The sequence below is a fragment of the Chelonoidis abingdonii genome, chromosome 4 (genome assembly GCF_003597395.2).
Source record: "Chelonoidis abingdonii isolate Lonesome George chromosome 4, CheloAbing_2.0, whole genome shotgun sequence".
Lineage (NCBI taxonomy): Eukaryota > Metazoa > Chordata > Testudines > Testudinidae > Chelonoidis > Chelonoidis abingdonii.
The window spans coordinates 19,452,912-19,471,630 of NC_133772.1; the positions used below are offsets into that span (position 1 = coordinate 19,452,912).

At 41.4% G+C, this 18,719-nt stretch overlaps 1 protein-coding gene across 8 annotated transcripts in view; it reads right to left on the bottom strand.

Annotated features, from left to right (window-relative positions):
• ILRUN (inflammation and lipid regulator with UBA-like and NBR1-like domains) overlaps nucleotides 1–18,719 on the bottom strand; it is a 53,571-nt gene that overhangs the window by 16,505 nt on the left and 18,347 nt on the right. For 7 of the 8 annotated variants that reach the window (XR_004375383.2, XR_012655712.1, XR_004375384.2 and 4 more), the window contains exons 2-4: nucleotides 12,677–12,831; nucleotides 7,374–7,571; nucleotides 478–806 (exon numbers count right to left, since the gene is read on the bottom strand). Coding sequence is in view for 5 of the 8 variants with exons in the window: in XM_032792649.2 (XP_032648540.1) it covers nucleotides 478–806; nucleotides 7,374–7,571; nucleotides 12,677–12,831 (682 nt within the window). In the remaining 3 variants the exon portion in view is untranslated. The remainder of the gene's footprint in view (nucleotides 1–477; nucleotides 807–7,373; nucleotides 7,572–12,676; nucleotides 12,832–18,719) is intronic. The other variant, XM_032792652.2, reaches the window with a different exon arrangement.

Genomic DNA, 18,719 nt, shown 5'->3' on the forward strand with positions numbered 1-18,719 from the left:
GGACTGACTATTCCTGAACAGTGGCTCCTGAGACCAAAATGTTGAACCAGGCATTCCCCTGCCCATTTGTTACAGCAAAAAAATTCTTTGGATGAATCCCAAGATGTGTAGGGTATATTTTTTTTAAATCACCTATATTTGAGTCTGAAGATATTGTGACTTTTTTCTTAGCTATACTGGAGTTTGGAGAGGGCTTCAACCATTATCAGTTACAGCATCCAGACAAGATTAGGTTAACATCAAGAAGCATTTTTAAAATGTGGACCTAGTAGAATCTATTGGATGAAAAGGGTGTTTTATTTTGTTTAATATAAAGATGAGGAGCTGGCAGAGTTAGACAGTTTTATATCCAAACCCTTCCTTAGCAGGTCAGGCAGAGATGGAAGGGAGGGCTTCACAGTTTGTAACGAAGGACAATCATGATACACACCATGGTCTTGTCACCTACCCATTCTCCTGTTCTCCCAGGGCACCTACCTTACTGTACGTCACTACCGACAAGTTGTTCGAGTGACTGCTGGGAGAGAGATTTACAGAGTTTTGTGACAGTCCGTTCTGATCTTGTTCAATTTGGTCAGGAGCAGGCCCCCACGTGTTTTTGCTGATTGTGCCTAGCTCAGAACCCCCAGGGTCTTTTAGGTTGTTTTCATCTGGTTGCCTGTTCTTCTGCGGAGAGGCGAAGGGGTTAAAGTTTCCTTCTACCTTGCGATGTGGTTGTGTGTTGAATTCCGTTTCAAAGGATGACAACTGCTGCGTTACTCCTAAAAGTCCTCCAACTTCCACGCTGAGGATCACCCAGATGACATCTGTGAAAAGGGAAGGTCATTTAGGTCACTATTAGATGCAGCTTACAGGGGAACAGGGAGACCACTTCTGCCCCCATAATACAATAATAGTATTTTTAACTTACTGAGAGTTTTTCAACCATACATTTTTACTGTGTTTTACAAGCATCAGGTAAGCCTTCCACCTCTGAGAAGAAGGCAAGTGTTCTGCCAAGGAAGCAACAGTATATGCTACTCAGGACAGCAGCCAAATACTAAACAAAAAAAGTAATTATTGGCCTCACAACATAAAGGTTCACATGCAGTCTAGTTTCCTATAGAATAAAAGCACTAAGAAAGTAAGACTTGCCTAAAGTTACAGACCAAGAGTGAGTGGTAGACTGAAAGAACCCAGAAGACTACTCCCAGTCCTTCACTTTTCTGCTGCAGAATATGCTTATTTACACTAGCTGCGCTTACAACTGTATGTGAGTAATGGGGCTGACTTATGTAAATGAATTTCCTGGTTTTTACATTAGTGGGTTACAGATTGTTGTAATAAGCCATAAATCTAGTGTGTCTGCTCAGTTCATGATTTTTAGTGTCTAGCAGAGTTATGAATTTAAACTCCAAGGGTCAACATTTGAAAGTGTTGCGCAGGTTTTCTTTAACGAAGAGGACTGAGAGGTCAGATATAGAGTGATCACTTTGTAAAAAGCATTCACCCAGAGGTGATAGGGAGTTTTTCGTCTCATTTTCCTATGTCAGTTCGAGTGTGTAGAGATTGTCCGGTTTCACCCACATAGTTGCTATTAGGGCATTTAGTGCACTGCATGAGGTATACCGCATGTTGTGACAGGCACCTCAACAAGGACCAAAATGGTGGAACATCTTTGTTTGGTGAAGGTCATTTTAAATGTTCAGGGGTACATACAGGGATTGAACAAAGACACTGATTTTATGGTTTATTACAAACATCTGTAACTCACCAATGACCCCTTTCTGTCCTATGACTGCAGAGGTGTTAACCGGCCACTCTATCTTGAATAGTCCCTTAGAAGAGTGGTGCCTAAGTTATTACACAGGACAGTCAGAGAAACCTAAGCACAACCTTGTGTGGGCCAAACAAATTCTACCTATTTTACTAAGATTAACAGTCACTTGTCTTGATTTATATTTTAAGTTCAGCTTGTTTCATATGTATTTAGATAGGTGGCTTCTGTGTACAGTATTGTTTATTTACACACTGGTGTAAACTAAAATGATGTAAGCATGATGACAAAACATTAATGAATCAACTTTTAATATATTGCATTGAAGCAGGCTGCAGGCGTTGTGAAATGCTCTGGTGGGTCACGTATGGCCTGCGAGCTGCCTGTTGGGCACCTCTGCCTTAGAATATGGGCTAACCACTTATGCTGAACAATCTGTTCCACCTTGCATTTAGCTGTGAAACTCCGAGTACCTTTCCCAGATCTGAAGGAGAGCTCTGTGGATTGAAAGCTTGTCTCTCTCACCAACACAAGTTGGTGCAATAAAAGATATTACCTCATCCACCTTGTCTCTCTAATCACCTGCTGGTTTTCCTCCAGATGAAGTTAATCTGCAAGCAGCTGGGCTGCTTGCAACACGGTGCCAGTGACAGGCTGGGAAAAAGAGGACAGCAAGTTCCTTTACAGTTTAGTGAGCTTACCAGTATTTCTCAAACAGCCCAACTCACAGCATGTCTCTTCTCAGTTGGCCACCATGCTTCGTTTGACAGGGTTTAGCTGCCTTTACTTTACTAAGCAAGACTAAGGGGATTCACTAGCACCTTTTCTGCTCCCAATATTCTTTTTTCGTAGCCATCTTAATTCATCTATGAACATATCAGTGATCAACCCCCCCCATATCCTACCTATGTTTAAATCCTTTATGAAACATCAATTAGGATACTGAAAAGGCACAAGAAAGTAGACTAAATCCAATTACTTCCACAGAGGAGTCTTCTTTCGGTTATATCAACATGGTCGGCAGCTTTCCGCAAAAAAGTCTGGCAAGCAGTGAAGTGGTGCCATCTGCTGTTAATCTCTGGCAACTCCTCAAGTCCTATCCCAGCATTAGAGGACACATCAATTCAGGAAAGGCCAGAATGATTAACATGTAATGTTTAAGGCTTTTTTCCCCTTCCCTATTTGAAAAGGAACTGCAAAGTTTGGACTTGAAACTTTCTGACATGCCCCCATCATTAGTGGACATCTGTAGACTGAAAATTATATGCAAGGTAGCCCAAAAATTATTTCCTTTACCCACCTGCCAAGCTCACAATTTAGCCATTTGACCTGAAACAGCTAATGAAATAAATGCTCCCTAACACAGCAGTTCCTCTATTAGAGAGGCTGGAGTCTGAGCCTGGCATGCTGTACCACATAGGTACAAGAGGCCACATGTCCTAGAAGTTTCAGGCAATTCATTGCTGTGGTGGTTGGAAAATGCCCGAGACTTCAAATGATGTTGCCCAGTGCCAAAACCTCACTTGCAGAAGGTATGCCCTGGCGTGTGTCGAGTCCAGCACTGCCTCTATGAACGCTATCCACTGAACAAGGGAGAGCGTTCATTTCCCCACGTTCAGGATAAGGCCCAGTTCAACAAATGTCTTTCTTATGAAGTCGACTTGTGGCTCCACTTGAGCCCTGGAGTGGCCCTTGATCAGCCAGCCATCGAGGTACGAGAACACTTGTATCTGACGCCTGCACAGGAACACAGCCATGACTGCCATGCATTTGGTAAACATACGAGGCACCGCTGACAGGCCAAAGGGGAGGACTGTGAACTGGTAGTGTTTGCTTCTCACCACAAACCTGAGGTGCCTTCTGTGGGACGATGTAATTGCTATATGAAAATACGCATCCGTCAAGTCAAGGGCAGAATACCAGTCCCCTGGATCCAAGGAAGGGATGGAGGAGGCTAAAGAGGCCATGCAGAACTTCAGTTTCTTCATAAACTTGTTGAGCTCTTGCAGGTCTAGGATGGGCCTTTGAAGCCAGGAGACCACGGGATGCCCTAGTGCTGGGATAGCACTGGAGGGGAAACCCCTCCAAACGAAACTTAAGAATTAAGTAAAGTACGTACTAACTAACTACATACAGACTGCCAAATGCACTTGTCACAACAAGAGCAAGGGGAAGTTTCAACTAATCCTCGCTGGCGTTAAGAAGGAACTGAGAGGGTGGCGGGTCGGAAGAGCCTTGTATTGAGCGTCATGATGGCGCCACTCCAGGGAGTGCCCGGACCAACCCGATGGATACTGCTAGGGGAAAAACCTTCTGGCTGCCGTGCACCTGACTGGAATTGACATGAACAAGCACTTGAAGAACTAATCATTACTTCCATTACTCCAGCTTTCATTGCCTTTCCCAACCCAACTGGCACCATTTATTTGCAATTATTATGGCTTTATATTAGCATTAATACAGTTTCATTCATGGGTTAAGAGTCTCAGGCGTATGACTTGCAAGTTAGATAGCCAAAAAATTCAGAAAGTCAATACCAGCCCACTGGTTTAGGATCATCTGAATTCAAATTTGGAGCTCCCTAGATCCTGAGGGGCTGGGAGAGCTGTGGAAGTAGCACATTTAGCCCCAGGAGAAGCACTTTGTGTTATTTTCAAAACACATCTCTGATTAATGCTCTTAAGTAGCACTGCACTCCATAGGAAGCCACTTCCAGTCCTCCTGGGGGAAGAATGATTGTTTTAATAACTTGGGGGTGGGTTAGAGAGGGAGGAAAACTGAGGGATGGCAAAATTATCCTCCCAATGCACACACATTCAGAGCTCGTCAAAATTAGGTATGCTACACATATCTGGAAGGATATCTACGGTAATAGCCAGTTCCATTTCCACCATTTAATGGAATTAAAGCACCATATCATTTCAAAATTCTAACAGGGAAGAAACTAATACATGAGTAGGGATCTAAAAAATATTGTATATGCAGAAGATCACAGGAAAGCAAATTTCCTCTCTAGATGCCCCACAGTTGGAGAAACAAAAGACAAAAGAATGCTTCTACAAATAAAATTATTCCCACATTCCAATCATTAGTAATTTTATGACCATCATCATCTGTAGTTATCCCAGCTAAAATAGGGGTAATCAAACCATGCTTCAGAGCACCATCCCATCATGCACAGGGATCAGGAAAGAATTCCACACACTGTGTACAACATTGAACTGGCTATAAATTATGGCGAGGGATGTTCCTTGGAAGCAAGCTCTCACTCTTTATGGATCTGATTTGATATGACACCACTTATGTTTCTGAGCAATGTAAATATCAGAAAGAGCTATAGATGAAAAAAGCAAATGAAGATTTATAACCTTTACCCTACACTATATTTCTAATGACCTTTAAAAATAAAAATCACATGCTCTTTCATAGCTCTGCAACAACAAAGAACTTCAGTTATGCAGACATCCTGAACTGAAATAAAAGCAGAAGAGAAAGCTGTCCTCTCATTTCAGGTATAAATTACATCCCCTTCAAAGGAAGCTCAGATCTGCTGACAGTTCTCAATAAGCATGTATTTTTTGAAGAGGATAATTATTTTGTCCCATGGTGCTAATATTCCTCATTTGACACCATGCATTTAGGGAACTCTAACTGTCAAAAAAAATTTAAAAAAAAAACATGAAAATCATTTTTGCAATGTTCTTGCTAGCCATTAGTATCAGTGAATGTTTGGTGCAAATCTCAAAAGAGTGAAGTGCCCTGCAGAAGAGGACAGTGAGTTATTTATTATTTAGGTGGGGCCCAAACTATTTTAGGTACTTTCCAAATACAGGCCACGTTTTCCAAAACTAGGTTCATGAGGTTAGGGCTGGTTTACATTTAGGTTTTACTGGGCTAACTATTTTGGTTAAGGGTATGATTTCCTCCCCCCCCCATTTATTTATTTTTCACCAACTTAAGTTTTGCCAGTATATCTGCAATGTAGCCCAGCCTTAAATTACAGAATCATAGAACTGGAATGGACCTTGAGAGATCATCTAGTCCAGTCCCCTGCACTCATGGCAGGACTAAGTATTATCTAGACCATTCCTGACAGGCATTTGTCTAACCTGCTCTTAAAAAATCTCCAGTGATGGAGATTCCACAACCTCTTTAGGCAGTTTATTCCAGTGCTTAACCACCCTGACAGTTAAGAAGTTTTTCCTAATATCCAACCTAAACCGCCCTTACTGCAATTTAAGCCCTTACTTGTCCTATCTTCAGAGGCTAGGAAAAACAATTTTTCTCCCTCCTTCTAACAACCTTTTACATATTTGAAACCTGTTACGTTCCCCCTCAGCCTTCTCTTTTCCAGATTAAACAAATTCCATTTTTTCAATCTTTCCTCGTAGGTCATGTTTTCTGGACCTTTAATTATTTTTGTTGCTCTTCTCTGGACTCTCTCCAATTTGTCCACATCCTTCCTGAAATATGGCGCTCAGAACTGGACACAATACTCCTTAATCAGCACAGAGTAGAGCAGAAGAATTACTTCTCATATCTCGCTTAAACACTCCGGCTAATACATCCCAGAATGATGTTGGCCTTTTTTTTTTTTGCAACAGGGTTACACTGTTGACTCACCAGGACCTCCAGATCCCTTTCCACAATAATCCTTCCTAGGCAGTCATTTCCCATTTTGTATGTGTGCACCTGATTATTCCTTCCTAATACTTTGCATTTGTCCTTATTGAATTTCACCCCATTTACTTTAGATCATTTCTCCTGCGTGTCTAGATCATTTTGAATCAGTATAGTTGGGAACAGCCATGGGAATAGCCATGCAGCGTAAAATATTTCTATGCTATTATAACTGTACCCTAACTAGGGGAAGGAGGGCAGGATTTGAGCAACTTTAATTATAACAGAGTAAAATCAGCACAACTTCCTAGTTTAGATAAACCCTTAGATTTCCAAGTCCATATTTAGATGCCCAGCTAAGCTGCACAGTTTTCAAAAGTGCCAAGCACTGAACAGCTCTCACTTGAGCAAAAAAATTCCTGATATGGCCAATTACACTGTAAAATAGTCTTTCATGAAAACTGGTGAAAACTCTTTTGTTCCACTCTTAAAACTGAATTAGAAAAAACCTGAAGGATCAAGTATAGAGCACAGTCCAGCACTGGCCCCAAGGGAATAATCTAGATCAACTCATAGGTCTTAACCATTTCATTTTCTATGTTTAGTTTCTTGGATCTGATAGATCTACATCTTGCTACTCCTGGTACAAACATGAGGAATGCAATCTGAATATACTTCAGGATTAACATACTGGACACATTGGCCTTCTGGGATGCCGAAGACAGCACTTATCACAGGACATATACCAAGCACTATCACAATAAAATGCCCAGTGCTCCTCACACCTTGCCAGAGGGAGGTGCTGTATTGGCAGCTATTCCATTAACACACAGGAATAAAAGTTACAGTACCTCTAGATTACCGTTTGGATATTAGGAGGGTGACTGGGATACCAGCAAGTATTTGGCCAACAGCAATACAAGGATGAAGGCTCCTACCTTGTATGCTTTGGGAGCATTACAAATAAGAGAGAACTGCAAAGAGAGGAATAACTTACCTCCATAATAGAGTCCTGTAGCAGTGCACATGCGCCACTGTCCCTGATACATTCCCGCTGTGCTGGGGCTGCACATCTGGACGCTGACGTCTGCAATCTCCTGGGGCTCTAGCGACCTGACCATCACCATGTTTACATGGCCAAACTGGTCTCCCCCGACATACTTAAGACAAACCCCTGGGGGCCATGCCTCTGTCCCTGATTAAGCAGAAAAAGGTATTAAAGTGTCAGTGACAATGCAACTGTAGCGACTTTGCATGGGCTTCTTTTCTGGCAAATGCCTGCTCGAGTAGATAAACATTTTATTAAATTGGTTACACTGGTCTGTTGAACAGTCAAGGAGATTTCAAGGTGGCTAACAGATACCAGCTTAGTCAAATTTTCTAGTTCTCATACAACAGCAAGGGGAGAGAAAGATTTTCATACAAAACATAACTGTTCCAGCACGTGACTAGCTGAAAGGAAAGATCTGTAGAACATGCACAAGTCCTTTAAAAACTGAGAAACCCAGAGCCGTGGTTTAACAAAGTCCAACAATAATCAACATATCTGAGTGAGACTTTGTGATGACACATTCAGTTGCATTTTAGCCATGCTGGGGACACATGTAGCACTCAAAGATAACCAGCTAGTTTTTCCATCTTAATTGTTTTGGTTTTCTCCCTCCTCCCCCTCAATCTCATAATTGAAAATATTTTAATAAGACATTTTCTTCCAGGGTGTCATGTTCCTTTTTCAGTTTGTTGGCAGTCTTGGGAAGAGCAAATGCTTTTGTGCTCCCCGTTTGTAAACTTTTCAACTAGAAATAACATCTTCTATATTGTTTTATTTCTCCTTCCTGCAATGAGCCCCTCCCAGCTCCATGATGGTGTGGCTGAACTCTGACAGTGTATTCTGAGATCCAAGTATAGATTGACGTTTTAGGGGCTGATGTTGTATACTATGAAGGAATGGCGCAGGGTGGTATTTGGTGCACATGCAACAGCTCATTTGAGGGCAGATGCAGCAGCTTCATGCAACAGCAAAAGAGGAGGGGATGGTGAGATGGAAAAACTGTGGAGAATGACTTTGAAAAAGTTAGAGTATGGCTCCAGAGGTTGTGTGAAGATCAGTGTCAAGATGCCATTTGGATAGTCTCTTGCTCTGAGAATGTGATATGAGCTGGAATGAGAAATTTGGTCTTTGAGCTGTAGGGATTGCATTCTGCCTGCTCTAAGTTAATGGGAGCAGTTTAGCGAAGTCCATGGGCTGCAGAGAAACTTGGACAGATATATATGATTACTGCAAGCCTGTGCTGAAATGGCAACTCTGGATAGGTATTAGTGACCAAGGGACATCATATAGGAGCATTCACCGAGATAGACTCTTCCATAAAGTTGGCTATTCTCTGGAGGTACTGCAGTGAGGCATGGCAGTGAATCAAGATTTGTGGGGTTTGGATCTAGAGAGAAAACCATCAATTGAGGAAGTATCAGTGCGGGATAGTTGGAATGGGACCAGGGCAGCTATCTTTGGACCCAGCTACAGGAAAGAATAGCACGAAGGTTGGGGACCCTTGGAAAAGGAAGATCTGAGTGGTTAGCAGGCCTTATGCTGTGATGTGCCGAAGTTACGGAGTGTGACAACTTTTATGTGAAAGGGTGTGCAGCCTGGCAACATGGTTTTGGTTTAAATAATACATGTGATTTTTATCAGTTTTAATGGCTTTAAGTTTGCCATGTGCTTCAAGTGCTATAGCTGATATGCGCCATTAAAACAAAATGATGATTGTGTCATTCTATTTCAGTACATGCATTTCTCAGGAGATGACAGATTGCAGTAACTGTCCAAAGGAGCTTGCAGCAGTTAGAAGTAGACTGGGAGATGAAATTAAGTCTGTTGAATCGGGGTGATTCTTTAGTGCTATTATACAAGATCAGCTAGCCTGCAAAAAGACTAACACACTGCAGGAGGACTGGACCTTGGTTTTTGGCAACAGGCAAAAAGCCCCTGCCTGAAACCAGTTTATTCATAAACAGAACTACATGCTTACAGAACTCTAATTGACCTGTTCAACCAACTGAGTACACAACAACTCTGCTCTCTGCATCAGACAGAACGCAGCTCTGCCACATCAAATCCCTCAAAGCGATGCCTTGCTCTGTTTTTTTCATGTTTTAGAACTGAAGTCATTTAATCAAGGGTTGCTGCAAGATCATTAAGAATCTTGGCTTCACTTCAGCATCTACCTAGCAAGATCTAATCTTGAACATTCCAGTCCTTGGATATTAAATATTAATTAAAATGTTTTTTAAATGTAAGACACTGGCCTGATCTGCACAGTAACACCACCACCACAAAAACGGTAGTTAATCCAGACTGAAGCTAAACCAAGTTGTAACAGTGTAGTCTGGACAAGGCGAAGTATTGTTATAGCCAAAATTTACAAAAGAAGGTAATGTTTCAGCCCTGGCGGAAGCCAAAACAAAGTTTGGTTTTGACAGGAAACCACAAAAACCAAGGAATTCTAAGTTGGAACTGTTTCCTTCAAATCCCTACCCACATTCTACAAGACCCAAGAACTTTAGGAATGGAAACAAATTTTAAAGGTAACATAAAATTCACTGCATCTAACAATTAATCTAGAATTTTTTTAAAAAAACAAAAATCCACATTTTCATGAAGGCACATCTGTCGTTTGTGGGAGGGATTTCATGACTTAACCATAAAAACAAAGGGAAAAAAAGATAATGAGGACAGGGAAGCAAAGGGCTTTTCGTTACTAGAAACACGTCTGTCAGTCAACAGTAGGTCTCACGTATGGAAATTTCATTTGGAGCTAGTATTTTCCAGCCTCATCCTGAAAGGCTCTGAAGCTTAGACAGGATCTGGACTTTTAGGAAACCCCACTTCAACCACTGAGAAGATTATAGTGCCTTTGCCGTGGGAGTTGCTAAGGTGAAAAACTTGTTCCCCCTGGATCTATCCCACATCGTCAAGAATGTCTCATATTTGACACTAATTGTCCATATATTATATACATAGTAAACATACAGATTTGCCAAATAGTTTTGCACATTAGAAATAAAGAGTTCAACAGTCACCTTTACATTTTACACAAACAGTCACCAAATATACACCAGAAAGTCCAATATGACACCTAAACCCTCTCTCTGCAACAGCTGTTTTTCCATAGGATCCCCAGCTTACAAAGTGTTGAGTCTATCTTTACCTCACTTCTTGCCCTAATGTCCTGTATCCAAATCTAAGTTTTTAGGATGATGGGTTTTAAAAACGTTTGTTTTGTAATGCTTAGCTTATTACTTATACAGTGCTCCAAGTTCTGTGGCAAGAAGAGTCATTTATGATTTTTAACACAGCTGTAATTTGCTTGTTATGCTATCATTCTGCACAGAAGCAGCAAAAGCATGACAATTAAATTCAGATACACAGGTTAGCTACTCATATGACAGCCTGTCATTGCAGCACTCGAGGACAAAGTATTATCTCCCTTTGAATCCACGGATCTCATTTTCCTCCCTTAATTACATCTCAGTAGATAAGCGCTAAGAGTTTATTTTGCCTGGCCTCACTTCAGACTCACACGGAGATGACTGTTTTGGCTCACCTGATGCTGGAATGTTGTCTCCACAAACTTGCATCACATCCTCTCCTCTAAGAACTGCCACAAGATTACTCTGTTCCTAATTTCACACAATTTACACAGTTTTAATAGAATTGCAACTGTTACAGCCTTGCAATGAGAGTAATTTAGTCTGAGCTTACACCATCTCTTCTCAGAGTTGCATCAACTCCACTGATTTCTTGACACTCTCATGGATTCTATAAAGTGTCCCACATTTAATTGAAGGGACAGAGTACAGACCACACAAAAAAACCAAATGAAATGCAGTTCATACTGGCGGCTCTTGAGTTTCAAGAAGTTCAGAATTGTTTTATTTAATTTTAAATTAGCTGAGTTAATTTGCTGAAAAATATCCCTTTTTAAAGTTAAACTGTTTCCATCCTCTTGCTGGAAGAGATTCTGATTAGAAGAGCCTTTCTTAAGTGAGAGATAAGATTGAAAATAAGAAATCCCGTACTGAATGCATACCTAAGAAAAGAACTTCCTTTGGATTTCATCTTTACTTGGCAAATTCTGTAGTAAGAGACGGGAACTCAAAAGATCACTGAACACCACAGCTGGTCACGTGCATCTGTCTGAAACAGAATATTGGGTAACACTGTCCCCAGGGCTAATCGTGATCCAATTGGAGTCTGTGGCAAAGCTACTGATTTCAGTGGTGTACAGTCTGGCTCCAGAGCACCACCCATTCTATTCAGTATAGTAAGGCTAAACCTGTTCCTAGAGAGTTGCTACAATACAACTATCATCCCAACTAAATATCCCTTCATAAGTGAAGTATACAGCATAGGAATAGAACAAGAACTAGAAGAATAAAGAATTCCATCAACAGAAACAACTGAACAATTTTAGGACCACTTCTAGATCACATGGTTTTACTTTCAGACTGAGAATTTGCATCACAAATTCCTTGTCTTCCGAGTTTGAAATGTTCAGGGTATCCACCAGTCAAAACAGAAGGTCTGAACAGGAAAACGAACATCCCCATAAATACAATGGTGCTACCAGGCTACTGTTCTTACAGAGCTCCAAGTAAATACACCCAATAAACTACTGTACTAACGAAGGGAACAGAAAACATCAACCCAGTTCAGAGGGATGGAAACTGCTGAAGTGATTGAGCCTGGGACTGAAAAAAACAGAGGTTGTAAGGTCCTTCTAAACTCATATAGACCCCCATCTGGCTCTATCTTGTTATGTTACCTCCAACACAAAAGAACCCTCCTGGGAAAGGCAACGAGGAAGGGAGAAGGAGGAAGGGGCTGGGAAGCAGATATCACATCACATTTTCTTTCTTCTCTTTCTAACCTATATAAAGGCCTTGGCATTACAACGTCTCCAGACTAATCTACCTTAACTCCTCAAGGAAGCTAAGACAAAATTACAACTCCCCATTTGTCAACGTAACACGCTTACCTTTTGCCCAAACATCAGTGTCCAAAAAGGTGAACATTTTCAAAGGCACCAAAAGGGTAGGCACCTAAATACCACTGACTTTCAATAGTGTTTGGGCACTTAGCTGCCCCTTGTGTTTTTGAAAGTCTCCCCCTTCATTAACACCTCGATATGAAATAACTTTATTACTGCAGAACAACAGATCATTTTAAACAAGTGGATCTTTGTTTCAATAAGTTTCCAGCTCAGTTCAATGAAAATGGAAAGATTTACCCTCATTTACCTGTGTTTTGTATCCTCCATGTTTTTGTAAACTGTGTATCAGGAGGGATTGACTCCCCTTCTCCTATGGTAACATCTTCAACAAAGGACATGGAGGGCACATTGATGTTCGGACTCTCAAAGTCATAGTAGGCTCCAATGGCTGCTTGTAGGTTCCTGGAAAGCAAAATAGAATGCAGTCTTAAGTACAGACCAGCTGAATCAGGTCACTCTCAAGGGCTTATATACTCCCATCTCTTAAAAGGTAAACAAAAAAATTCAAGAGCATTAGTTCCGTTGGTTAATTTTGGAGTACAGGCGAGTCTCATCTTACGCTAGGGTTATGCTCCACTGTCAGCGTGTAAAGCGAAAATCGCGGACAGTCAAAATGACATTGAGTGTAATACCAGGCAGAATTGCCCGCACTACAGATACAGTGTTTTTCTCTTTTTGTTTTTGCCGACTGCCCAAAGCTGAATTCCCGCATGTTAAATGCGCATAAGATGAGACTCGCCTGTACTAGGTCTTCTGATCCTCTGGCTGTGTGGGATGGATGAAGCACAAAAAACACATGCGTGATTACTTAATTGCTGGATCGCTATGATACAGGCCCTGCCGCCTTCAAGATACATGGTTATACACAAAATGGCAGGAATTCCAATCAAGTAGCCTATTTATTTACTGCTGACAGCGTACTCAGTCCTGAACGCAGTCCCAGCTCCACGCTGCTTATAATCTATTTCAGACAGAGTGTACTTAAGAGCCAACAGATCAGATGACGGTAGAAGCCTGCAGCAGTACACACATGTTGGAGCACCATTCAATGTTATGGCCTCTAGAGCCACAGTGAATACTTCAGAAATTAAGTCATTTGATCGGTAATTTCAAAAGTAAGGACACAGGATGGCATGAGGATTCAGAACTCATAGCTTCAATTCCAGGCTACGCTATTAACTCACTATGTGAGCTTCAGGCAAGTCACTTAACCTCTCAGTTTACCCATCTAAAACAGAGATAATACCTCGCGGGCCCACTGTGAGAGTTTTCAGTGGGTAAAAGGTACTGTTGCAATGAAGGCTGGGTGAAGCTTTATTGAAAATACTGGGTGTAACAGCTGCCCCAGGTTCAGGATACAGGTAAGAAGCAGTTAAGCTCCTCTTTAGATTAAAATAAACAAGTCCATAGGAGCAACCACTCAAAAAAAACAGGCCATATACAAGGCCTGTCAGAAGCTGACCTATGCAAGTAGAGAGGTTTCACTGGGAGCAGAATGCAAACGCACAGGGGCTGGATACTGTTTGGTGTAGAATGTGTGGGTCTGTAAGCAGAACCACCCAGAGAACAGGTAAAGAGAAGCTTGTCAGAAAGTCAAAGAAACAGAAAGAGAAGCACTTGCAGCATGACCGTGACAGAAAGCAAAGAGGGCTTTTTGGGTAGAGTGACTGAAGAGAGGTTAGGAGCAGCAAGCAAAGAAACTGCCTCCTGTTTGATTTCTGATGAGTTCAGGGAAGCAGGAGTTTGTGTACATTCATCACCAAAAAAAAAGTATATTAGAATTGACAAAGGTGCAAAAAAGGCCAACAAATGATCAGGAGTATGGAACGGCTTCTATATGAAGAGAGATTGAAGCTATGACTACATCAGAGAGCTTACAGTGGCACAGCTGTACCTGCTTTAAGCTGACAGAGAGCTGTTCTATCAACTTAATTAATTCACTCCCAACGAGCCCCAACACAGCACTGTCCACATCCTTGCTTAGGTCACTCAGGCAGGTGGCTTATTCACATCCCTGAGCGACACAGTTATACCAAACTAAGTGGTAGTGTAGACAGAGCCTAAAAAGGCTGGAATCATTTACCTTAGAAAGAAGATGACTAAGAGATTGATAAAGATCTGTAAAATCATGAATGGTGTAGAGAAAGTGAATGATAAATTGTTATTTACCCCTTTGCACAACACAAGAACTAGGGGTCACACAATGACGTTAATAGACAGCAGGTTTCAAACAAACAAACGGAAGTACTTCTTCACATAATGCACAACCAATCTGTGGAACTCTGTGTCATGGAACATTTGAAGGCCTAAAGTATAGCTGGGTTCAAAGAAGAATTATCGAAGTTCATGGAGGATAACGTTATCAATGGCTATTAGCTAAAATGGTCAGGGACACAACCCCATGCTCTGGGTGTCCCTAAACTTCCAACTGCCAGAAGCACCTGACACTGGCCACTGAGGGAAGACAGAACAATTGGGCTAGATGGACTATTGGTCTGACTCAGTATGGCTGTTTTGATGCTCTTTTTAAATAAACAGGGTTGCAATCTCCCCTCATAATGGAAACAGCCCACTAGACACAGCAACCGCCCCCTCATCCCCAATACTAGCTAAGTGCTTAAGGCAAAAGGAGTAACTATCTTACACGAAAATTAAGTATGTCTATAGAAGCTATCAGGACTGGGGGAAGAGGGGATAGAGAGCTTAGGTTTAAATACATGTTAAATATGATGCAAGTTAATGCAACCATGATTGTGGCTAAGTCATGGAGAACGTACCCAATGCATCAGGTGACACTGGAGGAATGTCCTGCAGGACATAATAGGTAGTTTTAGGCAGTCAAACAGATAAGGATCTTTTTTTTTTTTTTTAATTACTGTTAGGCTTTACCTAGCACAGAGCAGACTCTGATCATAATAGCCACCATGCAAGATTTTCATTGACACACAATCAATGCATTTTACACTATAAGCCATTATTTCACTCTAGGCATTTTCTAGTTAGGAAAGATAGGACTATATTTAAAACAGCCAGCTCAGCCAAATGCTACAGGAAGGGTGCATGTCACATTAGCTAATAAATGAAGACAAGTGCTTGGTTTTACATCATCAGATTCCTGTTGCTTATACACTGAACAAGATCTACATAACTCACGCTGGAGCCATGCCAAAAGGTTACTGTTCACTCAACTGGTTACCACCATGAACTACCACCATCACTGAAATTTCTTCCCCACATTACCCTGACACAAGGTTAGATATTAATGTAGCCAGACATGGTATCACTGCACACAGCTCTTCCTCCTCTCGATCCACAAACAGTGATAAATCTCCAGACATCCGAAAATGTCTGATCCCAAGTATGCAGCACACAAACAATAAAACCATTGCACCAAGGTGAAAAAAACAAGGAAACAAAAGACAGATCTTGAGGGAAAATTCTGCAGCAATTCTGAAAGCAGCCTGTAGTATTTTCTTTTCTGTTTGCTTGGCTCTAAGCATATTTCAGAGGGTAGTGGGCTATTTGTACATCAAGGCCCTCTGCCAAGTCTTTTCCCATCCCTGTGTCATATTTCATCAGCTTGCTTTGCCACTGGGAAACAATTCAGAGTCTGCTGCAGCATTTAATAAAAAACCTACTGAACAAGATGCAAGCTGAAAAGCAGACTTGCTGTCCCAGTGTGTCCAGGTATCACACCCCTTCCCTCCCTGCCTGTAGGGTGACCAGATGTCCCGATTTTATAGGGCCAGTCTCAATTTTTGGGTCTTTTTCTTATATAGGCTCCTATTACCCGCTCCCCCACGGTCCCGATTTTTCACACTTGCTGTCTGGTCACCCTATCTGCCTGCCAGTCCACACTCCACACAAACAGCTGGGTTTTGCTTTGCTTTTTTAAAATGCTTGGCCCCTCACAATGGAGGATTCAAGGAAATTTCTAGAGACTAAACAGAAAATGAAAGTAACAACATAGAAAAATAGCAGGAGAATGACAAAGCAAATCTCCAAAGTTCAGGCAAGAGAATACTTTGACACTGAACTGCTCTAAGAGATTCTACTGTGAGGCAGTATGGCATAAGTCATGAAGTGCCTGGTTACACAACCAGCAGACACATTAGACAGCAACATTTCCTTGTTATCTTTGCTTTTTGGCAGACATCAAATGGACTATGGGCTTAAACACCATACCTCTTCTTTTGGGAAATCACACCTGGCAACAGCAGATGGACACACTAGTAAACCATCTGAATCTTGAACTACAAAACCACAGGCGACCCTGATTCAGTTCCTCATCAATAATTCCATACCTCCAGTTCAGTACCAGAGACATTTACAAGTGCAAAGTTTGAAAATTAGAAAAATACTTAAAAGCAGAGATCTGCAGATATCCGCGGACCATGTCTGCAGATCGGATGTGGATAAAAAATTTTTTGTATCCACGTAGGGTTCTACTTAAAAGTTGATTTTCATCTCTCTTCTCAAAAATCCCTTCATTGGTTTCAAGTCCAAACAAGCACATTTGAGGCCCTGCATGGTACCACCTCTTGCCTAACTTTGTCCTCCCTCCCTATTGCTATTTACGTGTATCACAGCAGTGTGTGAAGCACTTTAGATACAGGTAGGAACACAAGGCCCCCTCTCTGACGGATTCATGATATTACAAACTATTCATACAGAAAACAAACCAGTAACCAAGTCAACGTACAGTACTCAAATTATTTCAGAGCAGCTCCAAATTAGTCACGAAAGCTAAATGCCTTCCTTCTCACACCCACCTCTTTTGTCCAGACTTTGGTTAGACTGTAAGCAGCTCTTATCTTCTGTCATTTCAGGCAAATCTATATGAAGTATGCATTTATAGGGTACTTTTCAAAGCACATTTACAGATGTTAATTGAGCCTCATTATCCCTTACAAGGTAGGCTACCATGATCCCTCTTTTCCACATGGAGAAAAAAAGAGGCAGAATGGTAGCAAAGCAGGGAAGAGAATGTAAATGTCATGATAACCAGTCCCCTGTTGTAAACACTATGCTATTTTCTCACTTGAGTCTCCACCTCCACTACTAGGCTCATTTCTAACATAGTGAGAGTCCTCCAGAGAAGAAAAGAAAGGAACATTACAACTGTAGCGTAAGAGAGAACATTGACACTGATATCCAGATTATCTACCTTCTCAGCTTCAAACTAGACACGGGCAAGCGGAATGGGAATGAACTGTGTAATCTGTACATTGTGGGCTTCCAATAATACTCTTCTCCAGTCACCAAGCGAGGTCAACATGCGGAAAGGCACTTTGTTTGCCATAAACTCAGCTTCTGAACTAGGGGTATGAACTGAACTGCAGGACAGTACACATCCTATGGGTGAATTTTACTCAAATGCATTCTGTCATGTTGTAAGACTTCATAAAGGAAACGTTCACAATGGAGAATAAAATATATTACTGCTTAAGTGACTTGTGAGATTAAATCTTGTCTGTAAAGTGCTCTGAAATCCTTTGATGAAAGATACTATGTAAATACAGATCAGAGCATAAAGATACTGTTCAAAGTTAGTGATTCATCTCCATAATAGTTCGGTAATTAAAGAAATTTACATACTGATCTTTTATTGGCTTCTCCCCATTCCTATAGCCACATCACCATCTAGTTACATCTACCTAACAAGACTACAAAAAACAGGTAAATCACAACCCTTGCGCCTCCCACAGAAAAGCAGAGCAGAAGGGTGATGCAAGAATAAATCAAGAGCTACAGCATGGAATCTTAGATGCAAAACAATGTTAAAAAGAGGTATATTTGCAGCCTTTTCGAATTCTTCAATAATATAGCTGCTATGAATTTTCTTTTCTTTTATTCTTTGCAGATCCTTGCACAAAACAACCCTGGGAACTGCAATGCTCAACTAGATGCTTCATGTGAAAACAGTTAAGAGAAAATATGCAAAAGAAAGAAACACCATAGAACCATACGACAAGGGACCTCAAGAGGTCATCTAGTTCAATCTCCTGCACTCATGACTAAGTAGCATCTAAACCATTCCTGACCAGTCCTTTCTGCAGAAGAGGACCTAGGGGTTACAGTGGACAAGAAGCTGGATGAGTCAACAGCGCACCCTTGTTGCCAAGAAGGCTAACGGCATTTTGGGCTGTATAAATTGGGGCACTGCCAGCAGATCAAGGGACGTGATCATTCCCCTCTATTCGACATTGGTGAGGCCTCATCTGGAGTACTGTGTCCAGTTTTGGGCCCCACACTACAAGGAGGATGTGGAAAAATTGGAAAGAGTACAG